The sequence below is a fragment of the Daktulosphaira vitifoliae genome, unplaced genomic scaffold (assembly GCF_025091365.1).
Source record: "Daktulosphaira vitifoliae isolate Bord-2020 unplaced genomic scaffold, ASM2509136v1 Scaffold_3, whole genome shotgun sequence".
In the NCBI taxonomy this organism is placed as follows: domain Eukaryota; kingdom Metazoa; phylum Arthropoda; class Insecta; order Hemiptera; family Phylloxeridae; genus Daktulosphaira; species Daktulosphaira vitifoliae.
In genome coordinates, this window is record NW_026099574.1 from 30,731,458 (window position 1) to 30,754,499 (window position 23,042).

General features: G+C 25.3%; 3 protein-coding genes across 7 annotated transcripts in view; 2 read left to right on the forward strand and 1 right to left on the reverse strand.

Moving 5' to 3' along the window:
• Nucleotides 1–5,237, reverse strand: part of LOC126902852 (uncharacterized) — a 43,502-nt gene extending 38,265 nt beyond the window's left edge. Inside the window, exon 1 of one of the 3 annotated variants that reach the window (XM_050680520.1) lies at nucleotides 4,620–5,237. Coding sequence is in view for 1 of the 3 variants with exons in the window: in XM_050680518.1 (XP_050536475.1) it covers nucleotides 1,295–1,305 (11 nt within the window). In the remaining 2 variants the exon portion in view is untranslated. Of the gene's footprint in view, nucleotides 1–1,294; nucleotides 1,378–4,619 lie in introns of those variants that run through there. The other 2 variants (XM_050680519.1, XM_050680518.1) reach the window with 2 other exon arrangements.
• LOC126902845 (uncharacterized) overlaps nucleotides 1–23,042 on the forward strand; it is a 207,923-nt gene that overhangs the window by 118,374 nt on the left and 66,507 nt on the right. The window lies entirely within an intron of this gene.
• LOC126902833 (uncharacterized) lies at nucleotides 3,648–18,670 on the forward strand. Of its 2 annotated transcripts, XM_050680491.1 has the most exons (6): nucleotides 3,648–3,747; nucleotides 3,826–3,935; nucleotides 4,038–4,140; nucleotides 4,252–4,423; nucleotides 13,709–14,945; nucleotides 18,393–18,670. In XM_050680491.1, the coding sequence occupies exons 5-6, from the start codon at nucleotides 13,817–13,819 to the stop codon at nucleotides 18,473–18,475; spliced, it is 1,212 nt and encodes a 403-aa protein (XP_050536448.1). In that variant the 5' UTR covers nucleotides 3,648–3,747; nucleotides 3,826–3,935; nucleotides 4,038–4,140; nucleotides 4,252–4,423; nucleotides 13,709–13,816; the 3' UTR covers nucleotides 18,476–18,670. The 2 variants fall into 2 exon arrangements, with proteins under 2 accessions (XP_050536448.1, XP_050536447.1); XM_050680490.1 differs by lacking the exons at nucleotides 3,648–3,747; nucleotides 3,826–3,935; nucleotides 4,038–4,140; nucleotides 4,252–4,423 and having other exon boundaries at nucleotides 13,397–14,945.

The window sequence follows — 23,042 nt, forward strand, 5'->3', positions numbered from 1 at the left end:
TGCTGCTTAAATAGACATAATCTATCGAGGGTAAAGTTATAATTTAATGTTAGCGCATTATATATTTCGAATACATGCGATTGGAGAATATTAAGTGTATTATTACTATGATACCGTAGGACGTGACTGGCCTAGTGGACGGTGGCACTGTGTTGATCCCTGCGTTGGTTAATTTCCTCTTTTGTATTAAAAAAAATCACAGAATACATTATTGTTTGTTCCGCAAACACTAATTGTACGCGCTGCGATTGCTTAAAATATTGTACATGGTTAATTATACAGTTTTTTCCGTGTATAACAATATCACTATAGTAATGCGGTAAAAGAAAATGTGATTACATGTTTTCGGTTGATTTCGAACCGTATACAACGACTGGGTTAGTTTTCTGGAGTCTACAGATTATGAGCGTGCGCTTGTGTATAACGTTCATAACCAGTAAAATGTAATTGGACAATCGATATAAATTACAAAGAAAAAAAATTAAAGTGAAATTTATTCACAGGACCGTGTAACAGAATAATATGATAACCAATCGCTAGAGTTATCGTTCGTATTGGTTAGTAATCATTTTGTTAAAATATTGTATACTTCCAGTGCATTAATAATTATGTGCTTTTTGTTTCATTTCGCCATGAAAATATAATGCGAATAACATATAATGTGCTGCTATGATCTATTGCACTTACGATGAATTATTACTTTATTAGTGTGTTGATATTTTAATCATTATGCAAGTTGTAATGCCCTTTCATAAATAAATAATTTATTCATTTTCGTGTGTATACTCTATTCAAATTCAATTACTAAATAATGATAAATATTAAATAAATATAAAGTAAACAAATATGAGTTAAAAATATTTTACTTGAACAAAATTTTTTTTTATGAGTAAAATTAACTAGTTTAATCTTAACTTTATTTTATTTAACGGACAATTTTTATTGTTATAATGAACGCTGTTATCGTATTCTTAAATACAACATATAATAAACTAAAATTATTATATTTTACATCATATGTTGTTTTTAAATAAAGTCTATTTAAATAGCATTATTTTTTTTTGTTCTTTTAAATGGTAAAATGGTAACCATAAGGTTTGATATCTTGTAAACATTGTGTAAGCGTTAAAAACTATTAATTCTCTTGCATTAAAACTCCATAGGTCTGAATGTTGGAAAATAAAATATGGCGATGACAGTGTACGCGAATGATATAATAATAATGTGAGAAATACTGCAAATAAATTAATAGAGCAAAGTAAAAGTATAGGAATAAACATTAAAGAAGACATACCTAAATACCATGAACTTTGTATCATGAAGTCAACATAACCAAAACTCAATTTCAATGGAAGTCGTGGCGTTTGAAAAAGTACCTAACTTTAAATATCTTGTAGTAGACATAAATGAAAGGGCAAATAGCCGTACCGATTTTCAACTTGAAACTAATAGCAAGGTAAACAAAAATTAAACTATACATACAAAATAAAGTGTTATTAAATTTAATAATTAATATTATGACTAATATAGATAAAATATTAATTAATACAAAATAATCAAAAATGACTAAATTATAGCGAACATTTGGTAGTATCTTTTATTAAATCACAAAAAAAAACATTTTATAGTCCCAAAAGAATTTTTTAATAATTTTTAAAAATTTACTTATTGAAGAATTTGTACAAAAAATTATTTTTACATTAGAGAATTCTATGATACAACAAATCAATTACAAAAATAAATGTTACAAGATTCAAGATTAAATTTAAACATTCATTAATAATTTACAAAATTATTTTATAACTGATTCTTATTTTAGAAAATGAAGTTTTAAAAGTTTACTAATATTTCAAATACAAATGTAAAATTATTCTAAATGATCATTATTAAACAGATTTAATCCTACAATATTATCTTTGCATTGTGCGAACATTATTAAACTTTTAAGAGGTCTGGGATCAGATGTACTATCCCATTTCCAGTATTGATCACTTTTTAAAATAGCATAATTTGTTTTTGATTCCATTAATTTCCGACATTTTGGGAAGTCTTTATAATATTTATGAAAGTTTATTTCGAGCGGTATATTATACCTTTTTTTTCTTGGAGTTTTTTTCTCCAGGATACTCGCAACACAGTCAATAGGTAGCGTAGAAATAAAATAACGTTTAAATGCAAAAGATATCTTATAAAAAAGTTGCTTAAAATTTTCTATAGTGATAAATATTACTGGAAAATTGAATGTAATATTAAACAAACTATATTCTTCTAAATAATCTACATTATTTACCATTTCTTCAACTTTATCCCGAAGTTCAATTGAAAACAAACAAAATCTGTCTATTAATGTTAAACCAACGCTTTCGATAACATTCAGATAGTGCGTATAACACTGGATTATATTAGTGTTGTCTTTAAGACACGGTCGAATGATTTCTCCTAATTTTTGACCAATGGTACCGTTAATGGGTACTGGAACATCTATTTCATTTTTTCGCGTCCAAGTCCAAGGTTTTTTACAATTTCTTGGGTTGAAAAACTTATACTCCACAACATCAGGATCGTCTAATATAGTGTTTTCGTTGTAAGGCATAGGACAACGAGCTATATCTTTTCCTGTGTAATAATCTTGTTTTTGTAATTTCAACTGTATAAATGCAGGATAATCTTTGATGAGTTTTTTCATATGGTCAATAGTAATAGATGTTTGATTTTCAGTATTCTGACTCGACTCATCATTTGTATAAACAATGATTACATTTGAAATTATTATTTTTAGTAAAGTAATATGCATTTTGCTAGAGAAATTCATTTTCACTTGTTTTAGTTATAGTTAAATTATTTAATTACTAGTTAATCAAATAGTTATTATGAAAAATCGGTAAATTTATGGAAGAAAAAATTAAAATATTCAGTTTATATATAGTTTTAAAAATGATTCATTTATTTTGTAGTATAAAGCTTATTGTATTTACACCTCCCAAGTAATCAATTATTTGTTTAACAGTAATGTTAAGCTTTTGAGATAGATTTAAAATGTTATTCCTTTATATTTAACTTTATGAACTCATCATATTTGCTGATTTACGCATTACTACTCAAATAACTTATTTTTAATTTAGACTATTTAATATAAATTATATAATTTACTGCTCTATTTGATAGATATATTAAATTATATATTCAATTGACTTTTTATAAATTATAATAATTAATAACATTTAAAAAATACTTAATTGATTGTAGTAAAATGCAATGGTGAAATTAAATTTTGAAATTTTTTATACTGTATAGTTACAGTAAGTTAAGCAATTAGAGTTTTATAAAATAACTAATGTTAACATTATATATATTATGTTATATCTCTTTTTAACGTTTTTGCTGTATAACTTTTTCTCTTTATATCACTGGACATAATTTACATTCATTAGTTCAATTGTGTAATTATAGTATTATTGATTACTCTGTTATAAGAAATGCTGTCACACTTATTTTACTAATTTCTAGGAATCAAATTTAATTAAAATTATTATTTTCTTTTTACTTTGAATTTATAGCATTTGAGCGATTCATATTCTCAAATAATTATAGTGTCTTAAAATATTCAATCAATAAGTTTTGTATGTCATGCAAATATGTATATTCTCCGTGATCATTTTTACAACTATTTAGCGAAACTATTATGATGTTTATTAACTATTTCAAAAGAAAACTTGATTAATTAAACCATGCAATACGTTTGAAACAGTAATTTAAACAATTATTAATATTTTTTTGAACTGTGCATTTTTGAATATATTATCACAGATTTTCAAACATTTTTAGTCATGGTAACTATTGGTTTCTATTAAGTTACGTCACAGATCATTTCCAACAACTCAATATTTCTTTTTTAAGCATAACCACAAAGTCGAGATCGTGAGATATTAAATGAAGTATGTTGTGTTACTTCATAGATTGTTATAAATATTCTGTCAATTATATATATATATATTATGTACTAATTATTTGCAGTATTACTTATTGCGCTTTGTTAGACTTAAATGTTCTAGGTTACGACCTCATCAGTTTACCAAGGTGAATCGAGCTATTTATAATTATACCAATAAAATTCTACACAAAAGAAATTACCATTTCATGGTAAAATATTATTATTAAGTATCATATTGTCATTAAAATTTATTCTTATTTGATTCGAGTTTAAAACCGTTAATTATTGCAACTCGCCATTAATTAGTACTTTTAAAATAGATATCTGCGATTAATGAATATTATATTGGGAAAGCTGGTACATTATTTATTTCACGTGAAGAACGCAGTAATGATATCATCCAACGTATGTGTACATATACTTCAGAAAATATATTGTATAGAATATAAAGTACGTGTCTAGTGGTAAAGTTGGTTGAAACGACTGTTTCTCGTAAGTACATATATTACTGTATATATGCTGTATTAAATTAAATTTATGTTCTAGTAAATTTTTTAACATAAACATATGATGTACTCTCCGTGTACGTTTTTCTGGATTCCTTACAGTTATTGTTTTTTTATGCAATTAACCCAAAACAAAAATTTATGACAAGTTATGACTGAGTTAATTATGAGAGTTGACTTACCTTGAAAATGTTAAACAATATTACGTGCAATGTCACAAAAGAATAGAGAGAATAACAATTTTTTAATTCCTAAAAATATTAGATTGCTATTGGCTTTTACAGACAATTACGTGAAATACTACCATTGAATTCCGAAGAAATATTATTTGTTAAGAATTATATTCGACCAAACTAAAAGAACCTTCAAAATATGTAATAACGTTGAAAACGTCTGCTGAGCATACACGAAACCATAAAACCGCATGTATAAGCCTAAACTCATGAAATGTTGTTTTTTGATATTACACACAAGTGTAATTCTTATGCTGCCAGCTCGTCGTATAAACCACTCATTCCGGCTGTATTATTATATTATATTTTTTTTTTGTTAAACAAACGACGTGCACATGTTTCGGTCTACCTTTAACATACTATCATTTTTGTCTTTAAATATCTAATTTTTCGTATCCTAATTACAACTATGTAGATACCTGCCGAGAAGCAAGTTAATACACCTAATTTTGATGTCACCGTCGTTACATGAAAACAGTCATTGGTCGCCGTGCCGCCCCCAGTAACCCCCCGCGCGTACATTATTAACTAATAACTGCGCACTTTGGGGGCTCCTTCGTGTTCATAATCACAGGGGTCAGTATAAGCGTCGTCCATTAAACTCCAAGCTGGTTCATGAGAAAACGGCGACCGTCGTTTATGGTAACGTTTATCGGTGTGGTTGATTTCGGTTTTTAACGACTTAACGACGATTAGCCGGGACGACTAGGTTAGATTGCAGTTTGTGGCTGCACACTAAATACTAATTCAGACGTACACACTGCACAGGTCGGTTCATTGTGTAGGAAACGATGTAGTAAACAACATTAGATAGCATTATGGAACACGACGAGGAATCTTAATATCCTTGCAAACTGTACCACTTTACCAATGCCGTTAATAATTTTAAATGATCGTTATCAATCAAATTTTATAGGTCGATAAATTATTGATTTTAGGTGAATTTTCCACGTTACATATTAAAATTTGTCACTATTTAAATAATACTGTCGAGTATATATAATATAGTTTAAATTTAATATTTTTTAGATGGGTTTTCACGAGTCAACTAGAATAATGATAACTAATTTTAAATAAAATATTGAAATAACAGTAAATAATAGTTTTCGGGTATTAACAATATTTCTTTCAGTGGTTAGCCACACTAAAATCACAAATTAAAGTAAATTTCAAAACACAACTCTTCTACAATTATTTTTCAAAGATATTTTAATCGATTTATAAATAAGTAATTTCCTAATTGTTTTCTTGGGATTTATCGGTTCACACGGTCACGATAAAGTCGGCAGCAGTAATCTAAGGGTAGGAACCTTACAGTTTATATTAATGATTCAGAAGAAAATAACACTAGTTTGAAAACGCATTATAGATTTTACCGTGTTGTACTATAAGGTACTATTTATATGACGACCCAATAAATGAAAGGAAACGATTATCCGAAAATAATACTACACTTGTTTCCTTGTTTTAAAACGAACGGTATTAACTGCAATGAGAACTATACGCAGGTATTAACCAGGTTTTAGTGTTCGATTGTCTTATCAATTTTTCAGTTCAATACAATTATTTTCAACTGCTATCGCCGGTAAATCAAGTAGAAAATCAATAAAGTAAATTAATGCAAAAAACTATTTTAATTTTAATTTGAGTGTTGGTCATTTCGAGTATATTGACTTTGAGTATATGGTCGTATTCATATTACTGCATAATATTTCACCTAATAATATAACTCTAAAGATCTTGAGGTGTATCTAACCGCAAAAAAAATTATATTTATATACATGTAGTATAACATACATCTATTATGAGCCGACTTGAGTGTGTTAGCAGTCGCTCTAACAAAATTAATTCGAGATTAATTTATAAAACAGACACATATTAATTTGTTACAACTCGAAATTTTGACATGGAGTGAATTTGTGTACAAGAGGATAAATTCAAGTTTTAAACAGGATTCTGGGTAACAATCACATCAATGTTCATCAAACATTTACGCGTCCACTTTTGATAATAAAACGGTAATTTCTTTGTTTGTCGGATTACGTGCTTGGAATATGTATCGGATGGAAAATTTATCGCAGGCAATGTCTTCATTGTCTTATGCTTTTAGCGTTATGAGCATCCGGTTATACGAATACTGCCCATTCCACACAATAATATTACAAGACGGAAGAAACATGTATTCTAAATATTTAATAAAATCCGACCGACCAATTACGTGCTTTTATTTATTTTATAATAGTATTGAATTTTTAAAACATTTTTCTTATCGAAGAATATTTCAAATGGTAATGTTCTAGTCTTATAATAATTTATTACGAAATTACATCTTTAGCGTTCAATTATTTTATTATACCTACTTAATTTTATAGATTACCATGATATGCATTACGAATAAAATTATTCATAGTTAGTTAAAGTTAAAACATACATTTTTACCTTAATATTTTTAACTTCAATGCGAATTTAATAAGGTATTAATTTTACTATTATGTGAATATTTTTCATTTTTTGTGTCTGTCGCTTCTATTTCTCATGTTTCACAGGACCGATTTTTTTCAACAATACGTCAAAAGATTATAAATCGTATCTAGTTGAAAATATTACCCCACAAAATTGAAAACGTTCCCTTTTACCGTAAATTATGAAAATCGCTAAAAAATTACGAATTTTAATAAGAATAAATTTAGACATTTTTATAAAAATAGTATGAACCGTAACTTAACTCTAATCTACATTTAAAAATGTTAATGACTTCCGAAATACTAATTCAAAAGTTGTTATCGATCAGCAATTGGCTTAATTGGATCATTTTCTATTATATAAATTAGTTGTATATGTATTTTCCAATTAAAATAAATAAAGTGTGTACCTTCATAAGAAATAATGGATAGACCCAACAAAAATTTAATCACTAAAAAATAAAGTAATAAACAATATTAAAAAAAAAAAAGTTTTCAAAATTATTATTATTTTAGAAGAAATTCTATGTCGGCGATAAATCAATCATTCTATATATGTATATATTTCTTAAATGACCTGAACTTGAAAATTCACNATTTAATCACTAAAAAATAAAGTAATAAACAATATTAAAAAAAAAAAAGTTTTCAAAATTATTATTATTTTAGAAGAAATTCTATGTCGGCGATAAATCAATCATTCTATATATGTATATATTTCTTAAATGACCTGAACTTGAAAATTCACCCATTGTAATAGACGAGTTTTCAATTTTTTTTTTTTTGATGTTGGCTGAGTCTAATTTCAGTTTTAAGCCTTGAAGGCTAATAAATTGGTAATGTATAACTTCTTTAAATGCGTTGAGTCAATTTTTTTTTAGTACACTATGTCACTTGTACATGTTGTGAATTTGATTCCTTAACATGGCAGAAGAGTTACAAGATTACCTGTTATGTTAACGTATTTTTCGTGTAAGTTTTTGAATGGGATTTTGAGGTGCCCAACGGAAGAGTTCCAAAACCGTCAGTATTAAACGGACTTGTGTATTTTATTTCTATTAACTTTCAAGTATCGTCTTCTCCTAGTTTATAAATTACAGGCAACGGTATTTTTTAATATCGTCACATTTAAACACGGTGAATTGGAAACTTAGTCACGAGGTTGTTTTTTTTAATACTCTTTATTCGATGCTATTAGTCTCTAAAAAAGTTTTACGGAAAAAATAATTTTCAACAAACTTTGTAAGCTTAAAAGTGTGATTTCATTATATGTGTTATTTAATATAAGGTAGTTGAAGCTATTGCCATAAATTTTCATTATCAAGTGTTAATGAGGGTGAGAATATGGGCGCTAGAGAGCGTGACATGGTTAAATGGGCTTTAGCAGTGGCCGTACGGTAACAAACTAATCATAAAATGAAACGCTCTGGTATTATATTATATGTCATGGGTGGAGACTAAAATGTAATTAACCGTTCGTTCTGCGAAAACTCGAGGCCCAATTACTATTTGTATTAGCGCTTGCACATACGATGTGGGTTGTTGGCACGGTGGCAGTAGAGTAAGAGGGGTGAAAGTTATTAGTATTAATAAAAGTACGCGTATTAAACACAATGTATGAAAAACCTTATTAAAAAAATGTAAGTCATAGGCATAAAATTGCAAATAATAAAATTCGTGTGAAAATGATGCAATTGTTCATTTTTGACATAAAAGATGTATACACTGTCATCAAAATTAAAAATGATATTACTTAGTTTAAGGATCATAAAATAGCATGTTGATATTTCTTTAGAAAAAAATGTTAGTAAATGTTCATTTAATCATTAACGGTGTCAATTAAATTATATGCATATTCTAAACTTAAGTAATAATTATATTGTTTGGGTAAAAGGTTATAAAATAATTAATTATTAATGTAGTCAGTAACATATTTCTTGTGACGACGAATTGGATTATGATCCAGGTTTTTACTGGCTTCTTTCATTATATTACATTCTTCTACTAAATGTACAATCAATTAACTACAATATTTAAATCTTTAAATGTTTGTTACAAATTGGTGATAATTATCAAGAAGTATTAAGTTTAAAAAACATCCAGAAAAAATATCTTACATTAAATGATTCGATAACATTTTTGTACACAAGTCATAATTGTATAATTATCATTTGATGGCAAAAGTTTATCATTGCAATTAAATAGATTTTAATAGAGTAACTGCAACGATTATAGTATTCGTTAAATAAATCGACGGTATTGTTATAAAAAACATATTTAAAATAATTTTCTTTTACTATTGACATCGAATAATATCATAAAGAAGTGTTTGTTAAGTTTTGACGTAATGTGTAAATATACAGAAAATAATATCAGACGCTACTAATGGACTGGCGCACGCTGCCGACGTCTGTATAAAATAAAATGATAAAAAAGGCTTAAAAACATCATTATCGTTAAAATATATTTCATGTTAGTGTGATTGTTTTAACAAAACTCGATATATTATACATATACATATTTTTTAGGAGTATTACAGCACACACGAGTCGCCTGTCGGCGGCATAATATAATAAAAGCAGCTGTTGCATGTCTGTAACTATATACGACATTTTGTTCAAACGCCGAGACAAATTAATGGACCTTTAACTTAGCTGTATATTTTAAATTACACCTAATATGTTTGTATTTTATGTATAAGTAAATTACTTAAGTATTATAATGAATCTGCATAAAAACTGGTTCCGATAACAGCGCAGTAAAATAAAGATGGTAATTCAAACTAAATATGGCAAAGTGTTTAACATTATTAATATTAAATAATATATTTTAACATTGATTTAATATAATGGACTTCTGAAATCACACAATTTTATGCAAATGCACAATAAACACCAATTAAGTTTTTACAGTCGATACGATTAATTATGTTTAAAATCCCAACTCAATAACTTAATATTAATATTATTATTACATAATAATATAAACGTGATTGTAGGTATCCTGGGATAGCATTTTGTAGATTTATTATGTAAATAATATCAGAGTAATGATACAAGTTTTAAACATAGAAACTATTTATAGTTTTATAATAATCTAACAAGTAATAAAAAAATCGTTTATTTTATTTTATAATCAGAGTCTATAGCTATTGCACAAAACCGTGTTACTTAAACTTTGAAATATGTAAAAGTATAGATTATAATATTTTGCATTTAGCTTATTGATATCCCAAACAAATATATAACTCATGTATCTCTAAAACCTTTAAAAAATATACAAAAGCTAAAAGTTTTGAGCCTTGCTCATAATTAATGATAAAATGTTAAAATTAGGTCTGATAACTTTTAATTGATGCATTTTAATATAACGAGTTTTATATAATTGATAAATTAGTGTGTTATTCAAACGTCCAATGGATTATGTGTAATTATTAATATCCTAATACCAAACTATTCATATTTTACTTATCTAAAAATGTATTTTACCAGTAGTAGTAAAATAAATTTTTTTTTTATATATCGCCGTACTTTAATAAGAAATTGATATCGTTCAAGGATCGAAGTATCCTCATGAAAATGTAATTTTGGACAAACAGAATTCGTCATCATATTCGGAACACATTAAATTATCCTGATAATTACATATGAAGGAGTGAGAGTATCGAGAGTTCATCCGTATTTTCGTTAATATTACATAGTTAATTCGATACAATGATATTACATTAAAACCTCATATAATGTAAGTAACAGTTGTGTACTACTAGTATGACATTAATTTGGTATTATACACCGGTACATGATGGGATATTATAACCGCAAACATTAATAATGGGCTTTAAGTTTAATACACAAAAATGATTGTAGGTATTTCAATAGAATACTTAAATAAGGTACGATATGAAACCCATGTAGAGTTTCATACGCAGTATAATCGAATTACTTGTTTATTTCCATGTGATATTAAGTTACAAAATATTTTCTTATACATATTGTGTATAACACGAATAAAAAATATTATTTCAAAAACTTTTAAAAAGGAATGTAAAATAGCTACATCTTCAAAAGATTTAAAAAATACTATTGTGTTTTGTTAATGGCGTTTAATTAGTGTAAAGAGAGACTTGAACTCAATAGATCTACTAATTGACAGAAAAATAAAATAAATAAATTAGTTATTAGACAGTTTATAGCTGTGTACTTACTAAATTAAATGTAAGTAGATGTATTTACATTCAGATGTGCAATAAATAGAAAATTGAACAGTTAATTATATGTTTTATTTTAAAGTTATTATGTCAATTCTAAACATATTCATTTGAGTAAAAAATAATTTGAAATTTCAATGGTGTCTTATGTAGATTTTTAATGAACGAAAAAATAAAATCTTATAAATTTATTCATAATTTTTTACTACACAAATTTCAAAAATACATTTTTGCAACTTATTAACTTTTGGATATACATTATTTTATTACATTATTAGTATATATATTATGTAATATTTTTTAGTTACTAAAAATAATGCTATAATAAAGTAGATTCTTAAAGATTCAAAAAACTTAAGTTATTAAAGTTGAATGCAATTTTTAGCAATAATATTTTGTCTTGATTTTTAGTGAATAATTAAAAAATATAAAATTGGGCTATACGTAACTACTACACATATAAATTTCAATTGTTTTTTGTAAACAATTCATAAGTAAACCAAAAAATGTTTGTTATTAACGTCATTGCAACAGATGGTTACTTTTAGCAGTAAACAAAGTTTGAATAAATTATTATACCATACTTATTATTGCTATTTCCTCATTGTTTTAATATGATTATTTAAAAGTTTTCATATTAGAATTGAATGCATGTTCATTATTAGTCGAAAAAATATTTACAGTAAATGTTAATAAACGATTTAATAGTTATTATCGATCATGTAAAAAGATCCCTGTAATACTAAATGGTAGTTAACTCCTCATATATTTCTGTAGTTAAAACTAAATTATGAAAATTAATGATAAAAATATTCGTTTGAAATATTATAATTCTATAAGTTATATTTAATGAAATTAAATTTATTAAATAAGTTTAATCTTGTAAAAAATTATAAAATATTATTAGACTTTATACAATATTTAAAATCGATATTTTTAACTTCTTTCTACTGAAACTTTTAGGTATGAAACCTAAAAAGTTATTAATTTAAATTACTATATAAGGATATACTATTATTAAATATTTATATAAACGAATATTTTTGGGAGGACTTAAAGTTTGCTGTATACTGTTTTTGCAAACTTTTAAATGTTGATGAAATAATTCTTTCATCAGACTATGGAATAATTTTACGCTTGAAAATTTTATCAGGCAAAGTATAGTTCCTACTTTCTGAGTAATACTCAGTATATTTTTTATCCAGTATTGAATAAACTACAATTTGATATTAATTGGAATATATATGATTATTTAATAGTATTCGTGAAATGAATAGTTTGTGTAGAAAAATAATATGTTTTCTACTAGTTAAATATTTTCGGCATAAACACAGTTGATAAATACTATGAAGTAAAATGTATTAAGCCGTATGGAAAATTACTAATTTTATATCAAAAATAAGTTTTATTAATAGGCAAAACTAGACCTTTACATTAGCTCATCAAGTTTTTTATCTTTTAATGTCTTTTTTTTTTTAGGTGATGATTTAATTGATTAGGAGAGATAAATCAAGAGGAGAAAATAAGTTAGGACCTTAAATTTATCGTGATTAAAATTAACAATTTTTAACATTATAACTTTGGAACTTCTTCTGGTCAAATAATACATTGATTTTCTGGTTAAGGTTCAAAATATTATGTTAGATGGTGATAGCAAAATCAATCGTGGCCAATAGTTTTTCGTAAAGAATAATTTAATGTTTTGACTTTATAAGCTGATCTTTTCTATATTTCAATTTAAAATTTCTATATTCAAATATTAGAAATAGTACAGTATAATAATTATCTGTTTTTTAATAAATAATACAAGTATTACAACATATCATATGTAGATTAAAAATTGAAATGTTTTTACGAATAAAAAAATTATTAGTTTGTAAACAAAACAATCAAGGAAAACGCCTTATAAGAGCTTATAATTTATTAATATAATAAATATATTTCCCAAATTTCGGGGAGTTATTAGTTGTTATTGAAAAATGATTTATTTTATATTAATGATTATTAAAAAAAAACATCTATAAATAATCTACTTTTTTGCGAAATAAATAATATCCACAATATTTTTTATTTGACTAAAATATAATTTATGTGGTTGTTTGACAAATCGTGAATACGTACAGTATTATGTACACTAGAGTGTTATTTAACTAACTAAATATTAGAGCTTTGTATTACTTGTAAACAACTTAAGAGAAAAATAAGGAACAAAGCCATTATAGTGAACTAATTAATTTTTTTTTAATAACATGAGTCTAAGAAATTTATTATTTTTAACTTTGTTTATAGTAGCATTTTCTAAAGTTTTTAATTTCAGCAATGTAAAGTTACATTGTATTTTTTCTTCCTACATGTTAAAATTTTTTCAGCTCAATGAAAAGTATTTTCAATTAACGTACCGGGAACATGGAACTTATATAGATCATATAAAGTATTATGCAAGCAATTTACAAACTCAAAGTATAATTGTGTTGGCGATGCTTGACGAGTTACGAGAGCAAAACCTATCAGAACTTTCGGAAGATTTAATGACAGTAAATTTGTACTTAAATAACATCGGAGGACATCTGTACATGTTTATAAATAAAGAGGACGACAAATTTAAATTTGTAACGGATGGACAAATTTTACGAGAAGGTTTTAAAATCAACTACAAATTAATTACAGAAAAACTATCTGAATTCTTGAATGCTAATATGTGTCATAATTTTTTCGTTGATTTGTTTCAAATTAAAAAAATTGACAAAAAGTTTCATATTTTGTCTGATAATTTCCAAAAATGTGATACAGAAGATCCTGATGTAATTTATAACTGTTTAAATGAAATGAAAAATAAATCTAACAGGATTTTTTGGGACACTATACAAAAAAAAAATTACGTTGATTATCATCCATCAAACTTGTTGTTATATAATATAATGCATCCCTATAGTAAATATAATAAAGAAAATATTAAAGTTAATGACGGCTTAGCTTTATTAAGAAATGTTAAAGTTTTTACCGACTCAAATGAAGTATATAGTGTCGTTAATCTATACGAAAAGGCAATTTTAAATTTTGATGTGGAATTTATAAAATATTATCATCATCAAATAATTGCTGCTACGATACATCCAGTTTTTACTGCGGTTGTGGATTTTTTAAATACGTTTAATAAGGTACATACTACACGATATTATTTATGCAAATCCCAAGTCAATATTTATAATTTTCGAGTGTTAATCAAATATATTTTGCAAAAGATTGTAAGCTCTAATTTATATAATAATGAAATCAACGAACTCTTAAAAGAGTTGTGTCAAAAAATGTCAGATTACATATGGTACCTCAAACCAAAAAACTTGCATTCTGTTATTCAAAAAATGTCAAAAATTATGTTCATGAATAAATTAAAATTTAATGGAAACATTCAAGATTTTGACAATAAACTAAAATATTTTGAGTGCAGAAATATCGTTGATAAAACTAATGAAAATATTGAAGAAATGAAAAAGTATGTCACTAATCTTGTGAAGAATCAATATTTGTTAATGAATATCCAAAAGATATTTAATTATAAAAGTAGCATTGTTGAACCACTAACGAAAACAGAAAGCAATGTAAAAGGTAAATTGTTTAAAATTTAACTTGATTTTATACTTTCTTAATTTAAAAAAATGGTAGTACATTGGAAATGTGCAATAATTGATACAAGTATAGTTGATATCTGACAGTGATTAAAATCCCTATAATAAGAAACGCTTCGATGCTAATCTGCAGAAAGTGTTGAATTTTAAGAAATTGGTGGATTATTCCAAAAGCAAAATGAACTCCTATTACCTTATTTATACTCTGATTACAAGTTTTATGATTAATAAGTATAATATATGAATGACTATTTATTATAGCAATTAAATATAGTATGAAATTGATATTTAATAATTTAATATTGTAAGTTTTACGGAGAAATTATAAAAATTATAAAGTNAACTATTATAATAGCAATTAAATATAGTATGAAATTGATATTTAATAATTTAATATTGTAAGTTTTACGGAGAAATTATAAAAATTATAAAGTAGTTGTTACTATTATGGTAAACGTATATATAAATTAAATGCAATACTTTTCAAAAAAAATTTTTTTGTTACTTATAAATAAACTTACTGGTCTACAAGGAATTTTTATTAGAGACCAAAATATACTTTTCTAAATCAATTTTTGATCTGATTTCAACAAAGTTTAACATTATTGTAATTAAATTAGAATCATATAATTTTTTGGAAATCAGTGTAAACCACTTGTATAATATTTTAAAACATATAAATCGCCTAGTTGTACATTTTTAAAAAAGTATTCACAATGTAAAATTGAAATTAAAAAAAAAATAATGTATTACAGAGAATTCCAAATTGATTCCTTCTGTTGGGGAGGCATAGGGAAATGTGTACAAATTTTTTTTTCATAGCTTTGAAAAACGTACAATATTAAAAAAAATATATCTTTTTAAAAATATTGTTTTCAATTATAAAATTTTAAAGCCAAATAAATATTTTCTAATAAAAAATGGCGAGGATTTGTTTTCTAATCTACCTTACTTAATAGGCCATAGCAGTTATTACACTAATTTAAAATAAGTTTTTGTACAACAATTTATTATATTATTTTGAATTTTGAATTTTGTAATTTTTATACAATAATAGTACTTTATTTTTCAATTTTGATGACCGTTTTCACCATAAAGACAATCTAGAGTATTTTTAATTTTTTTTCAAATCAAAGTATACAGGGTGATTTTTTTATCATAACCCACTCAATTACTTACAGAATAATAATAATAATTTAAACAGTTTTTTTTATTATTATCTTTAGTTACACATTATTTTTGAATTATTAACTATGTAATACTTTTAAAGTTAATCCCGTATGCCTTGTAAGGGCGTCAACTTTGTTTTTCAAATGGAAACACATATTTTTAATTTAATAAAATGTTTGAGTTATTAATTTAATGGTAAATGGCATTTGAATTTTTAATAAAACTTAATTTGTTTATTAGATATAAACATTTAAAGTTTCAAATTTTTTGAGTTAATATATAGGTATAATAACAAGGGATTACATATACAGGTAGCTAATTGGTTTTTTCTGATATTGCTATCAAAGTCACGGATTATTTATTATCAATTATGACTATCAATAGATATACATTTTGTATTGTCAGTTAGTGTATTTATAAACTCACAACAATGTACCTTACTATCATTGATAATAACAATGCTGTGTACCTGCTAATATCGATGTCATAAAAAACCAATTAGCTACCTGTATTTGTAATCCCTTGTGTATTATACCTATATATTAACTCAAAAATTTTAAACTTTAAATGTTTATATCTAATAAACAAATTAAGTTTTATTAAAAATTCAAATGCCATTTATTATTGAATTAAAAACTCAAACATTTTATTAAATTAAAAATATGTGTTACCATTTAAAAAAACAAAGTTGACACCCTTACCAGGCATAAGGGATGAACTTAAAANACTTTGCACCGTAGCGTATAACACGCGGTGTTGGTCAGTCAAATACTCATAGTAGGGCGACGGCTGATAAAGGTGGCACGAGTCGCGGGGCATCGTGTATAACGAAGCGACGCGGGCCGTGTCATAACTAAAGATAATCAAAAAAAAATTATTAATTTATTATTATTCTGTAAGTAATTGAGTGGGTTATGATAAAAAAATCATCCTGTATAATATAAACATAAAAGTGTCAGTATTTCCGGAATATTTTCAAAAATCAAGTTGAAATTGTTAATTTTTGGTAGAAAATTTGCCATTATCTCTAAAATGGCAACGTTTATTAAAAAAAGTTTTAAGAATGTCGAAATTACTGCTTTTTAAAATTGTAATTGCTTTTGAAATTTTTCCCATGTACTCGAGGAAATTTTTTTCAATGTTTGACGATAATATCTTCGACTAGATACGAATTGTGATCTTTGACAAAAAAAAAAAAGTAAAATAAATACATCATAGTAATATTAATAGTAACATATTCAGCTTCACATAGCAGCTAAAAAAATTTAATGTAATAATTTAAATAATAAGATATATACTAGTAATTGTTTCTTCTTCAAAAGGTTGTGTTAAATAAGAAAATAATAAAAATGTTACTAATAAGTAACGTTGCTAATAAGGTTTAATTTAATATGATATATTAATAGTAAGCATGTATGTAAAACATATAAATCAAAATTTGATAAAAAAAACTAATATTTTTTTAATGTGTTTGAAAAAAAATTATTGAAATAGAGCTATTGTAAAAATAAAAGAGTATATCAATTTTATTATTTCTCTGAATTAAGTGTTTTTAATCGAATTCTTTTTAATTTTATTCTATTTTATAATGAAGAAAAAAAATTATTTTACTTATATTATTTGTATTCCTTTTTATCGTTTAAACTTTTAATAAATAAACTTTTTATCATGAATACTAAATTCAAGTTATATTTTTTGGTAAAATAAAAATTATTTTACAAATACTTTAACTTATTTTAATATGACCCTTCGATGAATAAAATATAATATCTGGCATATATTTTTCGAAACTAGAATTAAGGAAAATACCTGCATGCATATTAGAACGACTTACAGCTATGTATTTCACAGCATAGATCAATTTTTTTTTTTTGGAAATTCATTCAATATGCCCTTAGACTTGTTCTATTATATGAAAAATAATTTGTACAAAATTTGGATGAAATAAATTACGTTAACATGTGTTACAAGATGATTGAAAATGGAATTATAAAGTTAGTTTTTCTGTTTTTATTAGTTATCTAACAATTTATGGCATATACAAAATAAGATGATGAACATTAGGTATTCTTGCATTGCTGACTCAACTACACACCGTACCTTTTATTTAGAACGACTCTCTTTTTATTTGATAAAGTTATTTTAGTGGCATATTGAATGAATTTCAAAATAAATTCAAAATATAATTTTTAGAATTTCCTTAATATATGATAGATATTAAAATGAATTCATATATTTTTAATTTTTACTATTTCAGAAATTTTGTGTTATTACAATAGAGAAAAATTATATTCCAAAAGTAATTTTAAATTAAGAAACAACAAAAAGGAACAATTATAATGAGCATAAATCAAGTCTACATAGAAATATTATTTTATTTTTTTTTTTCTATGTATTAAAAATTAATAAATTAAAATAATAAAAGTTTTTGAGTATTTTCAGGAAGCAGGTAATTCATTTTCAGTATATTTTTTGTAGAGCAAAACAAATATTTAATTTCAATAGTTTTTGTGTAAATTAATCAAAAAAAATAAATATCCTTCCAAAATTGACATTTAATTTTTGCCACATGACAAAAAAAATCCTTTTCTTTGCAGACTATAAAAACCTTAAAATCTCAATTTAGTAATTTGTCAGTTTTGAATACAAGCCTCATAAATATGTTACCAGATATAGGTAATATAGATTGGGTTGGGTATTCTCTACATAATTGTAGAGGACCTAATGCTATGTTCAGAATGTCTACCAAGGATTCAAACTCATAAAAGGGGAAAACTAAAACAATAAAAGAAAGTTATAGGATATTCGAAATCATATATATGATCACAGCATAAGTTAAATGTATATATTTATTAACTAAAAGAGAAAAAAAAAACTTAATGTGATCATATAGTTAACTAAACAACAATCAAAATGAAATAAAAAATGCACATTGTGCAAAGAAATAATAATTATACCATTTACAATTATGATGAGGTCGAAGTGAAATAACCTTAATGTACAAAAATCTTAGTACCATTTTTATATGTGTCATATAATGGCCAAATCTAATTTTTAGTTTATTGTTCCATATGATGGTTAAATCACCGACCATGATGGAAAACTTGAGTAATATATTGCAACCAGTCATAGAGGAGATCGAAAATGATGTCATAATGAAGTTTAACATCACATCAATAATTGAACATAACGGTGATCATTCCCATTTCCCAAACCACCTTATTATCACATGAGTTGACTGTTATCAATTTATAATATATTACAATGTGCATAAAAATAATCTGTACTTCAAAAGCAATACTCTTACGCATTACGATCCCGGTAATTGACCATTTCAATTGCAGGACGATAAAAAAACAATTTAAGCTGATTCCATTTTTTAAAATCATTTTTATCAACTAAAGGGGACATTGACAAAAAGTTGAAAATAAGCTTGACTATAATGTAAATTAGATTTATACAACTTTGATGAAAATCAGTGACCCATCACTGTGGTCTCCCAAATGGTATTTTAAAATAAATTAGTTTTATAAAAAGTAAAATCTATTTATATAAAATAATACAAAAAAATTGATACATAGAAAATTTTAAAAAAACATTTTTTTAAGGAAGACTTAGGTGGACCCTCACTACCCCTTTCTCATAACTGCTATAAAACGTACGAAAAAATATCCATTACAAAATTATTTTTTAAAAATTATGGAGGTTTAGTCAGAAAATTTAAAAAAAAAAAAAAAAAGGGAGTATTGGTCTCCCTCTTTTTCTCTGAATACACCAATGAAGTTTACATTAATTTGACAAAAACACATTCAAGTAATGTTTTATACAACAATTTATCAAATTTTCTATATTTTGCGATTTTTACAAAAAATTGTAATTTTTTCTTTAACTTTTATTTTGATATTTACCACGAAAACAAGTCCTGACAACAATAGTTTTGTTTTTTATAAAGGATATTACATAAGCTTTAATTTAAGATATATTTAAAAGTGTAAGAATTTTCGGAACGTTTTCAAAAGTTCAGCTGTATATTTAGTCAATAATTATTATCTGATTAGCAAAGTATGATCATCCTTATATGATCAATGCGTGTCTTAGCCATTTATTGAACAAGAATTTTTACGATATAGCTTTTACATTTTACATGTAAATAAAACTTTAGGTGCGCTCAGATGCGCCAGACTTATCATTCGGTATCTGATTTACGACTACAAACTAACTGAAATTTAAAAAACCTGCGTGACACCGCCCCCTACCTATTCGTAAACAATATTTGATAGCATTAACAGCAATACTTTTATTTAAAAATATTAAATTTTAACATAGATTTTTTTTTTAATAAATGAATTTATATTCTTTTACATTATACTAAATTTAAAATTTGTATGTCTGAGATTTGGTTTACGTCATATATTCAATATTTGTAATTAAACACTCGATATTTGTCATGTCAACGCTGAAATAATATATTGGTATGAAATAAAATAATATACCAAACCATTTAGTGACGTTAATGTGAAATCAAAAACTTTAATAAATAGTTTTTTTGTATTCATAACTTATATCAGTTGTGAAGTTAAAATTCGTTTTTATTAGTTATAGTCATACTTAAGAACTGTAATAACAATGACCAAAACTATCGAAGCTTTGGTGGGGATATTTGTAATATTTAGTCTAGTTAATTCAACCCTTTATAATAAGGAAGATGCCATCAAAATATTAAATTCGCTTCTTAAAGAAAGTAAGTGGAAACTTAATGAAGAAAGTTTATATGATTATTTAGCTAAAAAAGAAGTTAAATTAAACGAATTAATTTTAAATGATTTATCAGAGGAAAATAATGTCAATTCTGAAAATTTTCTAGACAAATTATCAAATACTACTCTTTTATTGAATTGGGAATATACTAAAATATTTTACTGGATATCATCTAGATTATTTGAATTTGCCTCTTTATGCAATGGTATAAGTCAAAATAAAGATAACATGCATTACGAAGCTGATTTGAAAAAGTGTATAGTGTCGTTGAAATATTGCGTTAATAAATCGGTTTATGTGCTTCAAAAACTTATAAGTGCAATGAATTTTCTTCAAAATTTGACTGAGTTACAATTGAATAATTTTTTACTACCAATAATAAAACATTTCGTTAGTTTACTGGATGAAATAATCCTTAAAGACGATGTGGACTTTATTTGGAACTTGAGTCCACCGTATAATCATACTGGTGCACTCACACAAGTGTTATTACAATATGAAATTAAAATATCTATCTATTGCCAAGAAGAATCACAGTTAAAATATGAAGAGTATTGCAACATCAAAGAATTACAACCAGGGTATTCAAGCAACATAGATTTTCTCAAGGATCAATTTGAAGAAACTATAAACCATTTTATAAATTTATATTACATCGATCTTGGATTTTCATATAACAAAGAAAATGATGAGAGTACTTTTGTTGATATTTGATTAATTTTCTTTTTCTAAAATTTATCTGTTTTATTTTTTTTATGTTAAATAAGAAAAATTCTTTATAATAAATATATTAAATTATTAAACATGTATTAATGTATTTGAACAATTATACCTTCATGTAAAGTAATAAAGTATAATAATTTTCAAAAATATAGTTAACATTAATTTATATGGTATTAATTGATATTTAATTTGCAACTCATAGATTATAGGTTTTTTTAAATAAACAGTTGCAAAAGAAACATGTAAAATTTTATAATTTTATACTTAAGTTGTTAATTTACCTAATTTTTTTTATTGCGGATGCTTTTTTAAAATGAAAACTAAAAACTCAATAGTTATACATTAATAGATACATTTGTCTTATTTATTTGAAAGACAAATAGTAATTAATATTAAACATTTTTAATAAATTTTTTAAAAAATTTCTTAAAAATTTAAGCTAAAATTATTGCATGGGTCCATAACAATTTTAGAAGAAATTGAATGACTCGAAAACATTTTAATATATAAAGTAGATAAAAAGTATGGGTGGCACGTACTGATATATATTTATAACGCATACTTTACTCAAATTATATACCCACAAATCAAAATATTCAAAGGTTAGTAATTTAATAATTTTTATTTATCTTAAAATTATTATCGACCCATCTAAGTCGTTTGTGAGAAAAGTGCTTAAATATTGGCTAATATTAATCAATCAGTTACTCGCGAGCAGTCGTACAGTACACACCAGTGTTAACATAATTCGTATAATGTGCCCACAGCATTCTTATATTAGAACCGATTTTTCTCGAATTTTTACGTAAATAATCAGTATTCGAACACGCGTTGTGCGCGTAAAGTTATTACTTTAATAAATTACAAATTATAGTCTTAATCTAATATAAGTGCAATTCTCAATTAGTTTAATAATCTACAAAAAGACCGGCTCCAGGCACCGCGCGCTCGGTGACCTTTGGAACCTAAGATAAGATAGCGGCACCATGCCTAACAACCCGATAAGCAACAAACACGTTACTACAAATAACACACAGAACGGTTCTAACGATAACGATTCTCCTTTACATATTACTATAACGAAAAATAATAACAATGAATCAGCCGAACCGGAATGGATAATCAAAACAGGTAAACGCCCTTCATCTCCAGGTATGTCACCGAAATCTAAAGGTAATAAAAATGAAAAAAGTAAATACACATTCTCCACTCCAAACCGTTATGACGTACTAAGCGAAGCCAATGAAATCGGTGACGATAATTCCCAAATGCATACCGATATTGTCCCTCAACCAGCTACACCACCTCCGATTTTCATCACCACACCGATAGATTACTTAAAATTCTGCGCCCAAATTAAAACAACAATTGGTAACGAAGAGTTTTTATGCAAAACCACTACCAAAAACCTCAAGTTATCATTAAG